A 20,619-nucleotide genomic window follows, 5' to 3' on the forward strand; every position below is an offset into this window, starting at 1 on the left:
TTAAGAAAAAAAAATGTCATGAAGAACATAGGGGTAAGACAGGAATAAAGACACAGACCTACTAGAGAATGGACTTGAGGATATGGGGAGGGGGAAGGGTAAGCTGTGACAAAGCGAAAGAGCGGCATGGACATATATACACTACCAAACGTAAGCTAGATAGCTAGTGGGAAGCAGCCGCATAGCTCAGGGAGATCAGCTCGGTGCTTTGTGACCGCCTGGAGGGGTGGGATAGGGAGGATGGGAGGGAGACGCAAAAGGGATGGGATATGGAAACATATGTATATGTATAATTGATTAAATTTGTTATAAAGCAAAAAATAAAAAAAAAAAAGAAGTGAAAAAAAAAAAGACTTGCCTCTTTCAAACAGGGTTACCCATGTACCTCATTAGGTTTTAAGAATTAATTAAATGAATATTCTGACAACACCAGCTAAGTAAATTTTGTCCTAACCTATCCAAAAGTTGCAAGGCTCAGGGAGCTATGCTCATCTCATAGTTCTTCCTGTTCCCTGAAGCCCTTCTTCATCTTTAAGCCTCACCCACAGGATTGGGATCAAATATTGCTTCCAAAGTCCCTCCATACTAAAGATGCCCTCCCCTCCAGACGCTTTCATGTGTATTTCTGATATTTCAATGTAGATAACATCACAGATCTACCTCAAATACATCAAATGTATCAAAATTACTTAGAAACATTTTTGCCATGACATCAAAACAGTAAGTCACCACCTCTTAGTCTCTTCCAATACCTACCCACTTTGTACAAAGAAATCACCATGAAGTTATAAACTGCTCAACTAGTTTGAGCAGTGAAGGGATGTAATGGATAGATGCTATCTTATTTCTCCCTGTGGAATCACCCAGTTCTAATTCTGCTCACACACATCCACGTCAAAAACATAAACACATAAACCACTGAATTTTTTTACGGAAAGAAATACAAAACATGTTTCTAGTTAAACAATGATTTTATTGCTTGAGTACAACAGACAAATTTATGCAACCAGGGCAGAGGCTGTGGATGACTCGCTGAAAAGGAAAAAAAAAAGGAGGGGGCGGGGAAGAGAAGAGCTAGATTAATGAAAGTCCTCCATATTCATTCCAAGAATCTCCAAAAACTGAGAACTATTTCCTAACAGCTAAAATAAACCCCAAATATATAAATGCACCAAACAGCTCAGTTCCTGAATCAGTTCATTATGATCAAGCATAATATGAAGATGATCACTTAAACATCCAAAGAACTGGCCAACATAAGGAAAAACCTTTCTGGTGGAAACTCCAAATGTCTGGAAATTAGTCATTATTAGTGAGCAATCTAAGCAAAAATTAAGACAACATAAGCACCCGGGAGCAGAAGTAAGAACTGAAACTTTACCCACAATCTAAAAGCTATTTCAAAGGGCTTGCTTGCGTTCTAAATCAGTGGTCTACAGAATCATGGCCCTTTGTCTTTGTAAATAGTTTCAATGGAGCACAGCCATGTCCACCTGTTTATGTATTGTCTATGGCTGGTTTCTTGCTATAATCAGAGTTGAAAGAGTAGTTAACCATAGGGCCACAGTCTAACACATTTACTGTCAGGCCTTTTACTATAATTATTACTATTTAATATCTGGCCAACTCCTGTTCTTGTTAACAAAAGGGGTCAATACTTACTATTTCCAATTGGGGGGGAGGACTCGTTTGGTCTTGTAATATCGAGCCAACCGGTGAATACGGCTCTCAATCAGAATCAGACGGAATTTGGCATCTTTATCCTAAAAATAAAAATTGACAGAATTCAGTAAAACCATTCAAAACTAAACATTATTTTAACAGTAGAATGTATAGACACCACGTACTTTAATGAGAAGTTACCCAGTGTCCCTTAACAGAACCACAGGCTAGAGTTCATGTGGCTAGATTAAGTCCTTAAGGGAATTTAGGGAGCCAAAGCTCCCCCTGCAAATCTCTTCCGGTGCAACTCTTATTTCAAAGCAAACAGTGTGACTTGTTTGTGCCCTAACCCACCTTGGATAATTCAAATCACATGCATTATATTTTACTGAAATGAATTAGTACAAATAGTCCTCTTCTCTTACCTTTCTGTTTCTCTCGAGATGCTTTCGAACAGCAACAGCTTTCTTAATTAAATGATAGAGATCCTCAGGAAGATCAGGAGCAAGTCCTTTGGACTTAAGAATTCTCAAGATTTTATTGCCTGTCACAAAACGTACTTGTGCAACACCATGTGAGTCTCTCAGGATTACACCTGAAAAGGGAATAATATAAATTCCCACACCAAACATACAAATTGGAGCATGTGACGTCAAGGCTCTGAGATCAAGTCATTTTCCAAGTTTCCCATCTGTACAACAAGGCTTACTTTTATACATCAGACACCAACGTTAGACTGCGTGCAAAGCTCACTCAGACAGCTAAGGAAGGTTTACCCAACACTAAGGAAAACCCTTCTGGTGGAAACTGCGAATGCTGTAAGACCATCATCATAGGGAGCTGTTGGATTACAGGCCACCAAAGGAATCAAGGAGATTCTTCAAAACAGCACCATCTGACTACTTGACAGTCTATTATATTATGTATCTCCTATTGTGTGCAATACCTCCACTAGTCTGTAAACTCCAGAAGACTAAGTTGCCCTTTTTATGATTACTTTATTCTCAGGATCCAGAATCACACAGCAGGCAAACATTCACTGAATGAAGCCATTTGCACAAAGTCACACACAGCTGAGGTTCAAACCACCTCTAACTGTGAGAAAGTGATGAGCTCTCTGAGTAGCCAATCCCAACTCTTCCATTAACACCTGTGTGATTTGGGGTGTGTTACACAGCTGCAACGTGCCTCAGTTTCCTCAGCTTAAAGAAAACTAGTATTTATTTGAAAGTATGGCTGTCAGAATTACACAACGTCAGCATATGTAAAGTGCTTAGAACCATGCACCTAGGAGAGTGCCTAGCCCAAAGAAAATACTCATCAAATTTTGGAGCACATTTTACTCACTCTACCGTCTTCCAAGTAAGAACCTGAGAGTTCAGCAAATGAAGACTAGGCCTCGGTCATCAACAGTAAAGCAAGGAAAACGAGCAAAAGATTTTCAAGCCACGTGTGAGACATTTACCCCCCGAGTCTTCTTCAGCAGGTTACACGAGGGCAAGCGGAAGGGGCTGCATTAAACAAAAACACTCACCTATTTGCGAGGGAGTCAGGCCCTTCTTGGCCAGTTTGTAGATCTGCTCCTTCACGTCGTCAGACGTCAGCTTCAGCCACTGTTAATGGTAAAGAAAGCGGCTTTAAGACGAGAAACCAGGGATGGAACCGAAACACAGCGGTCCCCTCCAGCTTCAAAACCGCGCTCCTGGGCTTCCCCGGTGGCGCAGTGGTTGGGAGTCCGCCTGCCGATGCAGGGGACACGGGTTCGTGCCCCGGTCCGGGAGGATTCCACATGCCGCGGAGCGGCTAGGCCCTTGAGCCATGGCCGCTGAGCCTGCGCGTCCGGAGCCTGTGCTCCGCAACGGGAGAGGCCGCAACAGTGAGGCCCGCGTACCGCAAACAAACAAACAAAAAAACCGCGCTCCTCATGCACACGTGGTCCCCATCCCCGCGCCGCTTCCCCCAAGCAACGAATGGCACCCCCTCCCGGCCTCTCCCCGATCCCGCGCGCTACTTACGGTGGGGACGCTGCGGCGGTAGGGTAGAGCCGACTGGGACAGGCCCTTCCTGGGGAGAGAAGCAGTCTCGAGGTTAGGATGGCTGCCATAGCAGCCCAGAAGCTAACCCCCTCGACCCGCTGCCCACACTCCCTCTTTCCCCCCCATCCCCGGGCTCAGCCCTAGCAACCCGTTCACAAACCCAAGCTCACCCGGGAGCATGCATGCGACCCATGATGGCGGCGGTGTGGTAGCGAAAAGGAGTGAGAGGGTTGGAGCGCCGTAGGAAGCCGCCCTGCACGCCGGAAGTGACCTCACACGTCCTCGCTTCCTCGCCGGCAGGAGGCGGAGCTGCGCGGCGTGTTTCCCGGCGACCGCCTGACTACATATCCCGAAAAGCACTTCAACGTGGACTACACATCCCGGCATGCATCGGTGTTTGAGGCGGTGCTAGGCTAGAGAGGGGGAAAAAGAGTCCGCCTCCAGCCTGGGCTGTGGGCTCGTTAGAAGTGCTTTTGCGCCGAGGTGTTTCAGGTTCGGAAGCCGGACTGGGAGTGCGAATGGAACAGATACGGCTGCAGAGGTTGGTAGACTTGGTCCCCGCCCTTAAAGAAGGCCGTTATCTGCGCCCCCACCGCCCAGCGAATTTGGGCGTCAGAAGTTCAGCCCTACACAATTGTTCATCCACTCACCAGTGCCAGGCTTTGCCTTGGCACTGGATACCTCAAAGTCTGTCCCTGCCCTTAAAACATTCACATGGGGGAATTCCCTGGTGGTCCAGTGGTTAGGACACCTCCCCCTCACTGCCAAGGGCCTGGGTTTGGTACCTGGTCGTGGAGCTAAGATCTCACAAGCTGCGCCGCGGAGCCAGGAAAATACATACATACAAAAAATTCGCAGGTACAATACCATGGTGATAAGTGCTACATTGGAAGTAATGGTAGTGGCTGCCTCCTAGCCAAGAGTAACATTTCTTATTTCTAATGCTAATCTTTCAGGGGAGGGGTCACTGACTACAGAGAAGTCAGATCCTGGCCTCTGTGTCATCTCAATTAGGCCCTCCCTGAGGAAAACCGTTCCCTTTAAAGTAGTTCTTTTCCCTCCCAACACAGTAGCCTATTGATTATCCTCATAACACATAGTCTCTTGTCATTTTCCTTTATTTATTTATTTTTAAAATCCCATACTCCTTCCCTCTGCCTTCGCTATTGGTAACCATGTTTGTTTTCTATGTCTGTGTTTCTGTTTTGTAAATAAGTTCAGTTGTACTATTTTTTAGATTCCACATAAAAGTGATACCATGTAATATTTGTCTTTCTGTCTGACTTAGTATGATAATCTCTGGGTCCATCCATGTTGCTGAATTGGCATTATTTCATTCTTTTTTATGGCTAACATTCGATTGCATATATAGATATATATATAGATATAAAAACATCTTTATCCATTCATCTGTTGATGGACACTTAGGTTGCTTCCATGTCTTGGCTACTGTAAATAGTGCCACTATGAACATTAGGATGCATGTATCTTTTCAAATTAGAGCTTTTGTCTTTTCCGGATATATACCCGGGAGTGGGATTGCTGATCATATGGTAACTCTATTTTTAATTTTTTAAGGAACCTCCATCCTGTTTTCCATAGTGGCTGCACCAATTTACATTCCTATCAACAGTGTGGGAGGAATCCCTTTTCTCCGCACCCTCTCCAGCATGTTTTATTTGTAGACTTTTTGATGATGGCTATTCTAACCGATGTGAAGTGATACTTAATAGTTTTAATATGCATTTCTTTAATAATTAGTGGTGTTGAGCATCTTTTCATGTGCCTGTTGGCCATCTGCATGTCTTCTTTGGAGAAATGTCTGTTTAGGTCTTCTGCCCATTTTTTGATTGGACTGTTTGTTTTCGTTAGAGTTGTATGAGCTGTTTGTATATTTTGGAAATTAAGCCCGTGTTGGCTGCATCATTTGCAAATATTTTCTCCCATAGGTTGTCTTTTGATTTGGTTTATGGTTTCCTTTGCTATGCAAGAGCTTATGTTTGATTAGGTCCCATTTGTTTATTTCTATTGCCTTGGGAGACTGACCTAAGAAAACACTGCTATGATTTATGTCAGAGAATGTTTTGCCTATGTTCTCTTCTAGGAGTTTTATGGTGTCATGTCTGATATGTAAGTCTTTAAGCCATTTTGAGTTTTTGTGTACAGTGTGAGGGTGTATTCTAACTTCACTGATTTACATGCAGCTGTCCAGCTTTCCCAACACCACTTGATGAAGAGACTCTTCTCCATTGTATATTCTTCCCTCCTTTGTCGAAGATTAATTGACTGTAGGTGTGTGGGTTTATTTCTGGGCTCTCTGTTCTGTTCCATTGATCTGTATGTTTGTTTTTGTGCTTTCATTTTTCCTTTCTAGTTGCTTGTTTGGTTGCCTGCCTCCAATAAATTTGAACTCTTAGATTGTTCATTGCTTTCACCTCCAGCCCCAAGAACAGTGCCTAACTATGCAGTCAAAAATATTTTGAAAGAATGAATCTAAAGAAGTAATTTTTTCCTCATGAAGATGTGTAGACTACAAACTTTATTTCAGGAGGCACAGTGGGAAGAGTAAGATTTGGCAATATGAATCTAAAGAAGTAATTTTTTCCTCATGAAGATGTGTAGACTACAAACTTTATTTCAGGAGGCACAGTGGGAAGAGTAAGATTTGGCAATCTAGACCTGGATTACCATACATCTGTGTGTGATTTGGATCAAATCACTTTCTTAGTTATACATGAGGTTTTTGAGTACTCAAGCACTGCCAGAATGATTTGCCCTCAGCCTGCTAACTTATCACACTTATGTCTTGTAGTAGAATGATTTGAAGGATATCTGTGATACAACCAATACTAGGACTGGATTGTTTTGAGAATACCACTCTGGTTTAAAAAAAAATCATTAAAAAAAAACAGTTGTTAAAAAGACCATACAACTTTTCTAATAAGGATATAGGAATGTTGACTCAAATATTTATTCATGGTATAGGAATTATAACTATTATTTCAGGGGTTTTTGTTTTAGTCATGTTTAAGCCCTCCACTAGTTTTCAATTCTTTATCTGGCCATGTTTGCATATTCAGTAATAATAAAGATAAAATATGATGTGTATAAATTTTAATTAAATGATATTTACCTTCTATTGCCTTTAAATGTGGCATGCTTTTTGGAGAACTTTTTGTTAATTAAAACCTTCTGATTTTTCAAAGACAAAAAAGGGGAAATTATAATTTCACTATCTAAAAAAATAGTCAGTGTTAACACGTTTATTAAAGGCAGAGGTTCCATGATCAAATGGTTTCTAAAAATTGATTGTATGAGCTTCTAAACATTTTATTGAGGTAAAATTCACACACCATAAAATCCACTATAGTAACCATTTTAAAGTGTATAATCCAGTACCTTTTAGCACATTTACAGTGTTGTGCAACCATCACCACTAATTCCAGGAATTTTCATTAAAAAGCTTTCTGGGCTTCCCTGGTGGCACAGTGGTTAAGAATCCGCCTGCCAATGCAGGGGACGCGAGTTCGAGCCCTGGTCCGGGAAGATCCCACATGCCGCAGAGCAACTAAGCCTGTGCGCCACAACTACTGAGCCTGCACTCTAGAGCCTGCGTGCTACAGCTACTGAAGCCTGCGCACCTACAGCCTGTGCTCTGCAACAAGAGAAGCCACCACAATGAGAAGCCCGCACACCCCAACGAAGAGTAGACCCGGCTTGCTGCAACCAGAGGAGAGCCCGCGCGCAGCAACGAAGACCCAACGCAGCCAAAAAAATAAATTTTTTTTAAAAAGCTTTCTATTCTAGACAAATACCATATGATATCACTTATATGTGGAATCTAAAATATGACACAAATTAACCTATCTATGAAACAGAATCAGGGACACAGAGAATAGACTGGTGGCTGCCAAGGGGGAGGATAGGAGTGGGAGTTTGGGATTAACAGATGCAAACTGGTATATATAAAATGGATAAACAACAAAGTCCTACTGTATAGCACAGGGAACTATAGTCAATATCCTGTGATAAACTATAATGGAAAAGAATATGAAAAAGAATGTATATATATATGTGTATGTATAACTGAGTCACTTTGCTGTACAATAATTAACATTGTAATTCAACTATACTTCAATAAAAAATAAATCTAAAAAAAAGCTTTCTGTTCTTTAAGCAATCACTCTTCAGTATCCCATCCCCCACAGTCCCTGGCAACCACTAATCTGCTTTCTGTCTCCTTGGATTTGCCTATTCTGGACTTTTCATATAAATTAAATCATACAATATTTGGCTTTTTATATGTTGTTTCTTCCATTAGCATGTTTTTAAGGTTCATCCATGTTGTAGTATGTATCAATGCTGCATATCTTTTAATGGCTGAATAATATTTCATCGTAGGGATATACCACATTTTGTTTTATCCGTTCATCAGCTGATGGATATTTGGCTTGTTTCTACTATTTGACCACTATGAATAATGCTGCTATGGACATTTGTGCACAAGTATTTGAGTACCTGTTTTCAGTTCTCTTGGAGATTACATACCATATGAATTGCTGGGTCATAGGGGTAACTATGTTTGTATGTATGTATGTAGGTATGTTATTTTTGGCTGCGTTGGGTCTTCGTTGCTGCGCGCGGGCTTTCTCTAGTTGCGGCGAGTGGGGGCTACTCTTCCTTGCAGTGCGTGGGCTTCTCATTGCAGTGACTTCTCTTGTGGCAGAGCACGGGCTCTACACGCACAGGCTTCAGTAATTGTGGCACGTAGGCTCCAGTAGTTGTGGCTCACGGGCTTAGTTGCTCTGCGGCATGTGGGATCTTCCCGGACCAGGGGTCGAACCCATGTCCCCTGCATGGGCAGGCGGATTCTTAACCACTGCACCACCAGGGAAGCTATGTTTAACTTTTTGAGAACTGCCAGTGTTTTCCACAACAGCTGGCACCATTTTATATTCCTACCAGCAGTGTATGAGGGCACCAATTTCTCCATATCCTCACACTTAACTTTTTAAATTCTAGCTATCCTAGTGGGTGTGAATTGGTATCTCAATGTAGTTTTGTATTTCCCTAATGACTGAGATATTGAGCATCTTTTCATGTGATTGTCGGCCATTCTGGAATAACGTCTGTTCAAAAGTCCTTTGCCCATTTAAAATTTGAGTTTGCTTTCTCTTGAATTTTAAGAGTGCTTTATGTATTCCAGATACCAGGTCCTTATCAGGTATATGTGAATATTCTCTTCCATTCTGTGAGTTGTCTTTTTACTTTATTAATAGTGTCCTTGATGCACAGAAGTTTTTAATTTTGATGAAAACCAATCTATTTTTCTGTTGTTGCTTCTGCTTTTTGTGACATAAGAAAAGAAACCCTGTCTAATTCTAGGTTACAAAGATGTACACCTATGTTTTCTTCTAAGAGTTTTATAATTTTAGTTATGTTTAGGTCTTTGATCCATTTTGAATTAATTTTTGTATATGTTGTAAGAGTCCTACTTCACTTTTTTGCATGTGGTTATCTAATTGTCTCAGCCCCATTTGTTGAAAAAGAACTATTCTTTCCACATTGATCCTGGCAGTCTTGTGTCTTTGCTGGATCATGATTCAAATAAACAGAAAAAAACCCCAAATAGAAGTGAAAAATACAATAACCCAAATTAAAAACTCAATGAATGGGTTAAACAGTTGAAGAGAGAAGTAGTGAATTGGAAAAGAAGTCATAAAAAATTATTCAGAACTGAAGAAAGTTACTGATCCATAGATTTAAGAATCCTAAATAGAAAAAAAAATAAAGATATCTACACCTAGCCTAGGCACATCATCATTAATATAGATCAAACAAGATTAGCCCTAAGGTAATAACTGTTGAAGGTGTGTGACAGGATTCATTCATGGAGTTCATTATACTGTTGTCTAACTTTGTCTAAAATTTGCGTGATAAAGTGTTTCAAAACAGTAAGGGTAAAATACAGTTGTTTTGTTTCTGACACAAACTGAGTTTATCAACCAAAGAAACTGGCTCTAATTAAGTTATTGCTCTTTCATGGTCTCTGGCCCTTTTACATGTTATCTCTAGGATCAGAGAACCACAACCTCACTGGTATCATTCCAGGATGGAGGTATGGTATTAAGAATCTAAATTCTCTGTTCTGAAGACAGTATAGTAATAGCCATGCTATAAACATACTTAATATTTAAGTAAATTACCAAAGGCCAGGGACCATACTCACAGAAGCATTTCACTTCTATGAAATGGTGATGGGGCTCTAACAAAGTGGCAATCCAGACCTTCCAAGAACCACACTTAGAAGTCAGACACTCTATTTGGACATTTTTAGGGGCAGATCACAGGCCAGTTCTGAAATTCAGGATTATCTGAATCTAATAAACTCCTGGGTTGGATGCAAAGAACAGCAACAGTGAGCTCATATCAAAGTTTGGAACCAAAAATGTTAATATGTGGATGAGGAAAGAAATCATAGCATGGGGACTTCCCTGGTGGTCCAGTGGTTAAGATTTTACCTTCCAATGTAGGGGGTGTGGGTTTGATCCCTGGTCAGGGAGCCAAGATCCCACATGCCTCGTGGCCAAAAAACCCAAACATAAAACAGAAGCAATAATGTAACAAATTCCATAAAGACTTTAAAAATGGTCCACATCAAAAAAAAAATCTTAAAAAAAAAGAAATGATAGCAGAGTTCCTTTGTTCCAGAAATATTTTAATACAATTGTAGTACAGTTATGAAGTCACATTCAATCCACTGAATATATTCAAGGTATTAATAAAAATATTATACATCTTTATTAACTACCTTAACATAATTAAAGTATTTGGTTCTTACAGATGAGACTAACTGCCACATTTATTCATATTTGCATTGCTAGTCAAACAGCATGTAAGTAAATCCATGGATTATGGTAGTGGGGCTTGATTCCTTTTTGATCTGAAGTCTAAGTATCAAATTTAATGTTTTCTTTTTTAAATGCCACATGAATCCTAGAAAGAACAGTCAACCAATTTAAGGCAAGATATTGAAACTTTTACACAACATTAATTTGAAAAGATAAAAGAATACTTTATCAAAGATCATACATGCCTTAACATTTAGATACCTACAGATTCTTATAAAGGCAGTAATAAAAACATCAGTGCAAGTTCTACATTGGGTTCCTCAGTAGAGAAAATAATAGATTCTTTGAGTAAACCATTATTTTCAAATCCCAAAACACTGCAAGGGGAAAAAATTCTTTTGGTGTACGACTTAAGCATAACTATTTTTACTCAGTAAAGATAGGTATAAAACACTGTGATTATACATAAAAATTAGTGTCTTGGCTAGTTTGTTTAAACTTTTGTTTCAGATTTACTTTAATGCAAGCTTTAAAAAAATGTTTAAAAAAACATTCAAAATTTTATTGATAGTAAGTAGTGCAAGAGGCGCCTCTGTCATTTTTTGTTTGTTTTTGGTAAGGGCTGAAGATTAGCGTTCACAAAGAAATAACTTATATTTAAAATATACTTAACGTATGTGTGTTTTTTTAATGACCAAAGAAGGCACATAATGAGTTAAATTAAGAGAAAGATTACCACTTGTTTTGAACTCTGGTTAACTATACAGAGTGTATAATATATATTTTTGGATTAAAAATCCATATTTCTTGTAATTGAAAAGTGACATCACATTTTCTAGCTCTACTATTTGTATAAAAGACACTGCTATAACAGATTGCAAACAGGCAGTATACACTGAGTCCAGGTAACAGTGACCTTTTACCAAGACAGTACTTTTTTTTCTTTTCTTTTCTTTCTTTTTTTTTTTTTTTTAACAGTGGCTAAGTGACAATTCATGGAATGGAATTAGGTCTTAAAAACAAGTGAAAATGTCTAGTACTTCTTCACATTTGCAAAGCTACTTACACACTTTAAGGAAATGTTAACTGTATGTGGAAAAAGCAAATAAACAGCGGTGTTTTGATCTGCCTTTTAATTAACTTATTAAATAGACAACACATTTTAATATAAAAAAAAGACATTCATATATCATATGGGGTTTCCTACAAGTGGACCATTAGTGTTAGGCACCAAAAATTTCAAGTTTTTTTTTTAACCTGTCCCACTGATACATTCTCAACTCTTCTTTGTCTGCTCTGCAGGTATCACCATTTACATTAAACATTTGCACAGTTTATAAAAATTCTGTTCTGGGCAACTGAATCGAAGATTGTCCTTCCTTTCTTGGTATTTTTCATTGAATGTTTTGTCAGTTATCCCACAGCAACTTGATTGCTACAGTCTCTTACCACTTAAAAGTGAATTCCTATTCTAGCCATGAGAATTAATATTATATATACCTATTTATCCAAACTAAACACAAAATTATGTGTGAAGTTGAATAACTAATAAAAGTGAACCCTGTTCTTAATGGTTACTATAGAATGATTTCAATCATGTCCCTTATGATTCTAAATCTCATTATATTAAGGAAAGTAATTCATGCAAATGTAAAATGTTTACAAAGGTAAGTAAGACAGTGTACAAGACGAACTGTGCCATAAAGGTCTACATTAAAATTTAGTCTGGACCCTAGAGTTCTTGTCCTGGGCCTCTTGTGAAGAGTCTGCCCTACTCATGGAGTTATTCTACCGAACAGGAATGGACACTTGAGGGAATATTTTCTCTCGTTTAATGAGGGGGTGGAGTATAGATATATGGAGGTAAAATTACCAAACTTCAGTTCACCCTCCTGGGAATAAATGTAGAATTATAATGGAATGATGGAATATAGTGTACATCTACGTTGATGAATCTCATTCAGTTACTGGGCAACGAAAACATAAAACAAATGGCTGATGTTTAAATAACTAATAAGTCACACATCTGAAGTACAGAAAATGATCTGTGGGAAAAGCATTAGTAAATTTACATAATTTCTTGTCTTTAGTAAAAAGGGAGTGAAAACTACTTACTATTAAGTCAGGAAAAAACTCAGAATGAAGTGCCAGAGAAGCATATGAAGTTAAGGCACCATTATTTACAACTTCAGTGATTGGCACTTATTCTGAAAAAGGTTTTAAAGACATGAATAATAAAAAGCAATGTTATTTTCCCCTACTTCTATAAACTACTTAGTAGTTCTTAACATAACTATTTATTATTTGTGCTTTGCTTTTCAGCCCTGTGAATAGCAGCTGCATTTTATGGTAACATCCTGCACCTTTCCTCTCCTTTGGTGTTTGTGAACATACACAGTGGTAAAGGCTGTAAAAGGTGCAAAACAGGAAAACAAACATGCTATGTCTGTGTAAGAAACAATGCAAAATAGATGGTTGAACTGACAATACTATCAGACCACACTAAAGCTATTACTCTGAATTACTCAAGAAAGGATTAACTCCTTCACCAGCTCAAAGTCTTTTTCAGGACTTATTATATATTAAGTTTAGGATTTACAGCATTCTATACAATGACTTTAAAACAGCAATGGAGTCAACAAATTCATAAAAGTTAAGTAACTGTTGGTCCAACAGATGTGTTGAAATGCAGCAAGTACATTTACTTTATAATTTCTGTCCAGTATAAAAATATTATACAAAGTTCATGTGTGTCTGCACATGTTTATAACTATTCTTGCTTCCAAAGCTCAGAAATTCACTAGCTTACAAATAGGTTGCTGCAGTCAGCTGATACCACTTAACTGTCTCTTTGCTCAAGTTGAAATCTTTCAAAGGCAGGGTTATTCCACCCAAGAAAAAATTCTCCCGCAGAGATTCTGCACTGAGTACACTTAGCTGAAGTTCTCTCTGTCTTAGGGTTTCTTTGCTATATCCATTGTACACAAGCTATAGCAAAGGCAAAAAGAAACAGCAGATTACAAATTATTTATTTGTCCGGTTTCTAGGATTATTTTACGTAAAAACATAAGTGAGATTATTAGTCAAAGAGTGACTACAACTAATGACATTGATTATGACATATCTGGTAGAATATGTCTCATACTTTAGATGCACATTTTGTATTTCAGGAGTCTTGGATTGTATTATCATTCCTCTGAGTGTCTGACAGGAATGCACAAAGCAGAAAATTATTATTAGCTAAAAACTAAAAACATGGTTTTTCTGAAATGGAGGTATGGGGAAGGGAAATTACATGGCAGCCTGCCTTAAGATAATTTAATAGATCATCTTTAAAAGAGAAATGGAAGGAAGAGAATGGAAGTAAAAGAGAGTAGAAGGAAGCAAGTTGGGATAGTGTAATTGTAACTATTTTACAAAAAGTGAGGGATTAAAATTTCCTTTTGTTGTCTTTATTCTGTTGGATTTTATATACCATGAAGTGATAATTTCTGATTATCCATAATTCAGTGCAAAATCACCAATTACAAATGTACTTTGTAGCAAATCTGGAGTGTTGTAAGGTTGTTCTCTTTCAAACTCTGCATGCAACACCATTTTTTTCTTTTCAAGAAAGCCTCACCATAACTTCTGAGCAACATCTCCTTAATCTAGTTCTTACTGTTTGACTAAAAGAACTAAAAAAATGACCACATTTCAGTTTCTTGAAAGTATAACACTAACTAGAAGAAAAACCTATACTACTTTTTGAGAATAATACCAATTGGTCTTCTCCAAACATTTTATATGCTTTGAAAAAGGGCTGAAAGGGTATTCTGTAGTTTTAATAAATTTATAACCTTGATGAAACTTCAGAATTATTTGCTTCCAAATCTCTATCCAGACATTTTTGTGCGGATATAATGTTAATGTACACAAATAATGTGGTTATTATCCCAAACTAGTATTTGACTAAGGGTAGCGCATTTTAATAGATTAGTAAATTTATAAGTTGACCATGAGTGGCTCAGCAAAGTCCCAGTTCTGCTCCCCACTGTTTAGCTGATGTTTTGCCTACTGCTTTCAGTTCAGATCACTCTATTTTACGAGGGTTGTTGACAGACTAAGACAAATTAGAAGGAGGATGATTTTGAAACTACCTCCTATCAAACCAAGGTAAAGGTCCTCAAGATGTTTCAACAGAATAAAGAGGAAGGGCATTTGAACTTCAGTTATCTCAAGGGCTGCCACGTAGAAGGAAGAACAGAGCATTTCTGTGTGGTTCCAAGAGGTACAACTGAGACATACAGGTGCAAACTAGAGGGAGTGAAGATCTCAGCTCAGTAAAGAAAATGATCTAAGAGTTGGAGCTGCCCAAAACAAACTGGATGGCCTGGAAGTATTTCAGCACAGATTAGACATCCACTTTTTGAAAGGGTTTCAGCACTAGAAGGGTAGTTGAATAATGGCCCCTAAGATCTTTTTAAAGCCTAAGGATCTACGACCAAAGGTTCAATTCTGCATCATTTTGTTAAATACCATTGGACTGCTAGTGGTTTGCCTTACTAGTACAATAAATAGTTCAGCTACTGATAGCTAAAAAGTTTTAATTTAAAGTGTTTAAAATTAAAAATCTTAAAACAACAAATCTAGGACATTTTTAGAAATGGTTTTAACTTACCATTTCATTGAATGTTGGATTCCTAGTTTTTCGTGAAATTTTGGTTTTACGTTTGGATGTTTTGTGGGTATCTGGAAGTAGGTATGTCTTGACATATGGATTTGGGTCAGCCCCATCTTCAGTAACCTATAAAGAAAAGCATTCCCTTAACAGTAATGTTTCCTACCAAGGTATAGGTTTCCTCTACAATCATCATTATTTGTAATCACTCACAAGATCTTTGATGTGCATCACCATGATGAAAAGAGTGCCATTTCGGTAAGAGACGGATAATTTCACTGCTCCTCCTATTTGGCCTGGAGTAGGACTGAAGGAACCTGCATCTGAAAATATAAATATGTTCATCTTTATTTTATGTTGCTTGCAGTGGTTCAAGCTGCAACAAAAGTTTTTGCTCTAATTACAGGACCATCACATGTTGGAGGAAAAAAGGTAAGAACCTGGTAGACCATTGATACACACTTCTTTAGTAATCACACTCCATTAGGAAAATTATGTTTATCCAGAAATCAACTGGCTTAGAAAGAATACCCTCCTCTCATTCGCACTGTTTACAGACAGTAACCCCACTGTCACTCTACCACATCCATCAAGAAGTTACAGACTTGCAGGTCATAGGGAGTCATGAATTATCAATAAAGAGAAAAATATTCTCACCGGCAGACCTAGCTACTCCTTCAGCTTTCTCATCACGAAGTAAAGGGTGGAAAAAGGTACAAACAAGATCACACTAAGGTGGAAGAGGAAAAAAAAAAAGACTCATTAATTTAAATACTATGCAGCACAGAAAAAAATACGTTATTATTTTTCAGTTAGGATAGTCACCTCTGCTACATCCGTTGAAGCACTCATCAAACTCTGTAAATAACTGTTTAACTCAATTTTTCTTTTGGCTGCTACATCTTTTATGTGTGTTCTCCCTAGAACCATCCTATTAGGAAAGCTACAAAAGAAAAAAAGGAGTGGAATTTAAATTATTTCATCTGGGAGTATTTATAGAATCAAGTATAATACTTAGAAATATTCTTTTATACACTTAAATACAAAGTGAAGTCTTAATTCACTATAAAGTAATTTTTGGATTTCTTTTCCAAGTACTAGAGATGAAACAGTTCAAGTATATATTATCCTTTTATGATCTTGGTACAAAACGTACATTGCTTTGCTAATATGCATATTTATTACTTATTTCCTACTTATTTCTACTCAAGATTAATCATTCACAAATTTGCAGATCTTATCCTCCAAAATAATCATTATTCAATCAGCCGTAGCTATTATTGATACCAGTAAGATCCACAAATGCCATAGGGTTCAAATCAAGTTCATCTTAACAATGCTTATTTTGGTGGCAGTGGAAAAATGAGACTGCACATGGAAATAAACTCTGATACCCACTTTGCTGCCTCCTTATTTTCAAAATCTAGTCTTGAGAAGAATGGGAGCAATTCAACACAGGACATCTACTGGTCATTAGCTACCTTAAAAATTGAAGGTTTCCAAAGGGTATCAAATACAGACCTAAACACTAACATTTTGATTAGTGATCAGTGCCTCAGTTTATTGTTTTTCAGAGGAGCTCAATATGGCTGTAACAGATTATTCCTGCAGTGATTTAGAAAGCTAGAAAATCCCATATTTTAAGTTTAAGATCATAATCATTCAAGAAAAACTTAGTTCCTTGTTTATGTCTAGTACTGTGTCAGGCTCTTGTGATACAAAGGAAAATTAGCTACACACGGTCCATAGTACAGTATCTTACACTAACTTAACACAAAGCTTTTGACCTATACGTGATAATAAAGAAATTGTTTCCTATAAAACAAGATTAATGTACAAGGATGAGAACATACCCTGGTAACTTCCAAAGTGGAAAAATAATACTGAGCTTATTGTGAAGTTCCTGAAACTCGTCAAATGTCCGGAACACAAATGATGGCTCAAGCTGTCCTTCCCTCAAAATTCGGACTACGTAAATCTGAAAAGAAATCACACCCCTAACACATTAGATTTATAATATAACCTTTCTTGATAGAAAATTTTCAGCTTGACCATTATATGTACCAAGTGCTTTTCACTTTGCAATATATATGTCACCAATAGGAAACAGCAAATATAAAGTCAAGGTATTTATAGCATATCTAACTACATTCTAAGAGTAAGCTTAACTATTGTCTAAATAAATAAGAACTGGAATGTGAAAGTCATTCTATTTCTAGGGTTAAATATAAATGTCCTTCCAAATTTATAAGTGTAGTGCATTTTCAGTGAAAATATTAGCAAGTTAATTCATTTATGAGAGCAAATGAGAAGGCAAAACTTAGGGCGACTGGGAGATGGGGGAAAACCTGTCTTACTGGATATTTAAACTATCAATATATTATAAAGTACTTTAAAGAGTAAAATGCTGGTGCACAGAGAGTCAGATATATCTGCAGAAGACCAGAAATAAATTCAGGGATATAAACTTACTATATTTAAAGGTGGCATTATAAATCATTGGGGGTAAAGAATGGACTATTCAGTTAAATGGTATCCTAAAATACTCAGTAAACATAAAAATTTACTAAGAATAGGTAATCAAAATAGTGAAGTCACTTTTAAAATCTAGCAATTTGTCAAAAATTTAAAGGCTGACGGTGCTGTAAAGTTATACAACAAAAATATTAGCACAAAAATAACAGCAAAAAAGATGATAATGCTATACTATTGGGGGGGGGAAGCACACTAAAGATCCTATTTTTGTTCAAAAAACCCAACTTTATGTGCATGTTTTATAATCACCCCTGAAGAGTGGAATGAGAACTTAGATTTTTACTTTACATGCTTCTATATTGGTTGAGTTTGTTACACTGAGCAAGGTTTACCTTTGAAATTAAAAACAAATTGAAGATAAGGAAGGAGAAAAGCAAAATAGCACCACCCTTTCAGTCTTCTCTCTGAAAAGAAGAGTATCATTTGTCCTTCATGCTTCTGGAGCAAATTTACCATGAAATAAACACCAAAAAACAATTAGGGATGCTCCAAGTATACTTATTAATTTTTGGACCATCCATGGAAGAAAGAAGTATGAAAAGAACAAATGCTTGAATTTTAGCAGAGTCAGTGAAGGAAGTAGGAAAGGACAAAAATAATGCACGCATGAGTGTCTACAGATACAGAACCAAACTTACGTAATGTTTATCTGGGTTGTACTTCTTATGGTAAGTGAAAACAGAGACTTCTTTGATTCGACCATCTTGTCTAAAGGAGTATGTTTTGGGTGAAAATGAAAGGATGGGCTCATCATTGGAAGGAAGACCAGAAAAACGCAACTGAGCAAGGTTGTGAATGAAGAAGTTAAACTTTGTGGCAATGCTTCCCAAACTTGATTCAATCAGCCTACGAGATAATCAGACAATGTGTTAACATTAAAGTTCATAGAAAACATTCTCAATTATTTTAACAATAAAAGATGAAAAACACTTTTATTCATTTAAAAATATTGAGTAGATTCTCACTCTGTCAAGGAGTGAGAATCAAAAAGAGAGTCAAAAAGTAAAGGTCAGGGAACCTCACATAAAGCTTTTTGCCTTGCTATGGGACTGAATGTTTGTGTCCCTCAAAATTCAAATGTTAAAGCCCCAACCCCACAGGGCCTTTATGGAGTTAGTGTCCTTATAAGAATGACCTTCTTCCTCCTTTTTCTTCTCCTCCCTCCTTCATCTTCAAGCTTGAACCCTCACCAGGAAGCAAATAGGCTGGCACCTTGATCTTGGACTTCCCAGCCTCCAGAACAATGAGAAGACTAATTTCCTTTGTTTAAGTCACCTTGTTTATGGTGTATTGTTATGGCAGGTCAAGCCGACTAATACTTACATGCCTGCTTTATAGTTTTGCCCAGGGGAGCCAACAAATCTCGAAAAACAAAAACAAAACCCATCAATACCTAAATTATCAGGATTAGTTTGGAAGGCTATATAAAACTCAGCTTCCTTCAATTCAATTCAGCCCAGACTCTTGAGACTAGGGAAGTCCAGTCCAGTGTTTTCTACCTCTTCTCCACTGAGAGGAAGAAGGCAAGAAAAAAAGGAAAGAAAAGAATATGAGCTCATGTGCTCCTCCCTGCTGTGGCGTTTAATGAGGAGGTACCACTAGTCTGTGACCAACCTGGTCACCAGACCTTTAGAACATATTTGCCAGGAAGATCTGCTTCTAAAGTAATAATCACAAGTTCAAACGCCACTCATTGGTACATGTGTTTCAAGTACTACATCATATAACAATTTACTACAGCAGTGATCCAGAGTTCACTGTTTTAAACACTTATGGTATCCATGAAAATTGTTATGACAGAATCCTGAAAAACACATTAGTAGAGAGATCATTTTAGAAAAAAACCTTGTATGTGATACTGTAGAAAATAGTTTTGCAGAAATGATTCATAAATGGGATGTTTAGAATTGAAATCATATACTAAATAAAACTTGAGATCATATTTTGAGAGAAGTAAATTTTTTTTTTTTTGGCCGTGCCACACGGCTTGCTGGATCTTAGTTCCCCAACCAGGGATTGAACCCAGGCCATGGCAGTGAAAGCGCCGAGTCCTAACCACTGGACTTCCAGGGAATTCCTGAAATAAATGTATTTTTTAAAGTGCTATTGCCGATGCTTCACATTTATTCAGTAAATAAACTTTTGATAAACCTATTTGCTAGTACTGTGAATCACAATTTTTTCCTATAAATCAGAATTTTGATATATAGCATTTGTTTAAACTAAGGAAAACAAATCAAGGTTAAACAGTGTGTGCCTTCTCTAATATACTTAAATATACCTTACCTAGTGAAGAAAATTGTAGCTTCTGCATCTGTAGTTTGGGGTTGAAGTGCATCTCTAACATATTTCAAATCTTGAATACTTGTAAGTTCTGGTAACCCTGAAGGAATCATCTTTAGAAAGGATAAAAGGTTTGTGAGTTAAATTTTTTTAAAGTCTGTTCCTCACCCCTCCCTAAAAGCTGGCCAAGTAATCAGAAATAAAGCAAACAAACCAAAACAATCACAGTTTTAAAGAGTTTGTTAGTGTTTTAGGGACTAAGTGATTCTCTCATAAATAAGAAAAATCTTGGCCAAGGAGATCAATTGTTGCAAGTCATAGCCAATTTATGGAATAAACGCTGTGAAATCCAGGTCTTTTGTGTAGTCCTCTGTTTCTACATCAACTTCAGTCACAATAATCATAGGGTTTTTTTTGGTTTGTTTTTACTTAATATACAACCAGAAAAGCAAGGAAATCTTAAAAGCACAGCTTAATGAATGTCCAAAATTTGAACACATCCAGATTAAGAGATAAAACATTTACCAGCATCCCAGATGATACTCTCAGGGTCCCTTCCAGTTACTATTACTGCTCACCCCCAGGGTACCCA

The 20,619-nt window shown here is 37.5% G+C and overlaps 2 protein-coding genes across 5 annotated transcripts in view; both read right to left on the reverse strand.

The window, feature by feature from the left end:
* Nucleotides 1-952: 952 nt before the first annotated feature.
* Nucleotides 953-3,971, reverse strand: RPS13 (ribosomal protein S13). The gene is made up of 6 exons (XM_082628361.1): nt 3,869-3,971; nt 3,678-3,726; nt 3,197-3,275; nt 2,088-2,257; nt 1,663-1,763; nt 953-1,032 (listed from the first exon to the last, which is right to left on the reverse strand). The coding sequence occupies exons 1-6, from the start codon at nt 3,889-3,891 to the stop codon at nt 999-1,001; spliced, it is 456 nt and encodes a 151-aa protein (XP_082484487.1). The 5' UTR covers nt 3,892-3,971; the 3' UTR covers nt 953-998.
* Nucleotides 3,972-10,399: 6,428 nt separating this feature from the next.
* PIK3C2A (phosphatidylinositol-4-phosphate 3-kinase catalytic subunit type 2 alpha) overlaps nt 10,400-20,619 on the reverse strand; it is a 168,262-nt gene continuing 158,042 nt past the window's right edge. For 3 of the 4 annotated variants that reach the window (XM_082628636.1, XM_082628635.1, XM_082628634.1), the window contains exons 26-33: nt 20,031-20,140; nt 18,383-18,590; nt 17,063-17,187; nt 16,035-16,152; nt 15,867-15,939; nt 15,423-15,532; nt 15,210-15,335; nt 10,400-13,537 (exon numbers count right to left, since the gene is read on the reverse strand). In XM_082628636.1, the coding sequence (XP_082484762.1) occupies nt 13,355-13,537; nt 15,210-15,335; nt 15,423-15,532; nt 15,867-15,939; nt 16,035-16,152; nt 17,063-17,187; nt 18,383-18,590; nt 20,031-20,140 (1,053 nt within the window). In that variant the 3' untranslated portion in view covers nt 10,400-13,354. The remainder of the gene's footprint in view (nt 13,538-15,209; nt 15,336-15,422; nt 15,533-15,866; nt 15,940-16,034; nt 16,153-17,062; nt 17,188-18,382; nt 18,591-20,030; nt 20,141-20,619) is intronic. The other variant, XM_082628637.1, reaches the window with a different exon arrangement.

The sequence above is a fragment of the Mesoplodon mirus genome (genome assembly GCF_964341445.2).
Source record: "Mesoplodon mirus genome assembly, chromosome: 7".
NCBI lineage: Eukaryota > Metazoa > Chordata > Mammalia > Artiodactyla > Ziphiidae > Mesoplodon > Mesoplodon mirus.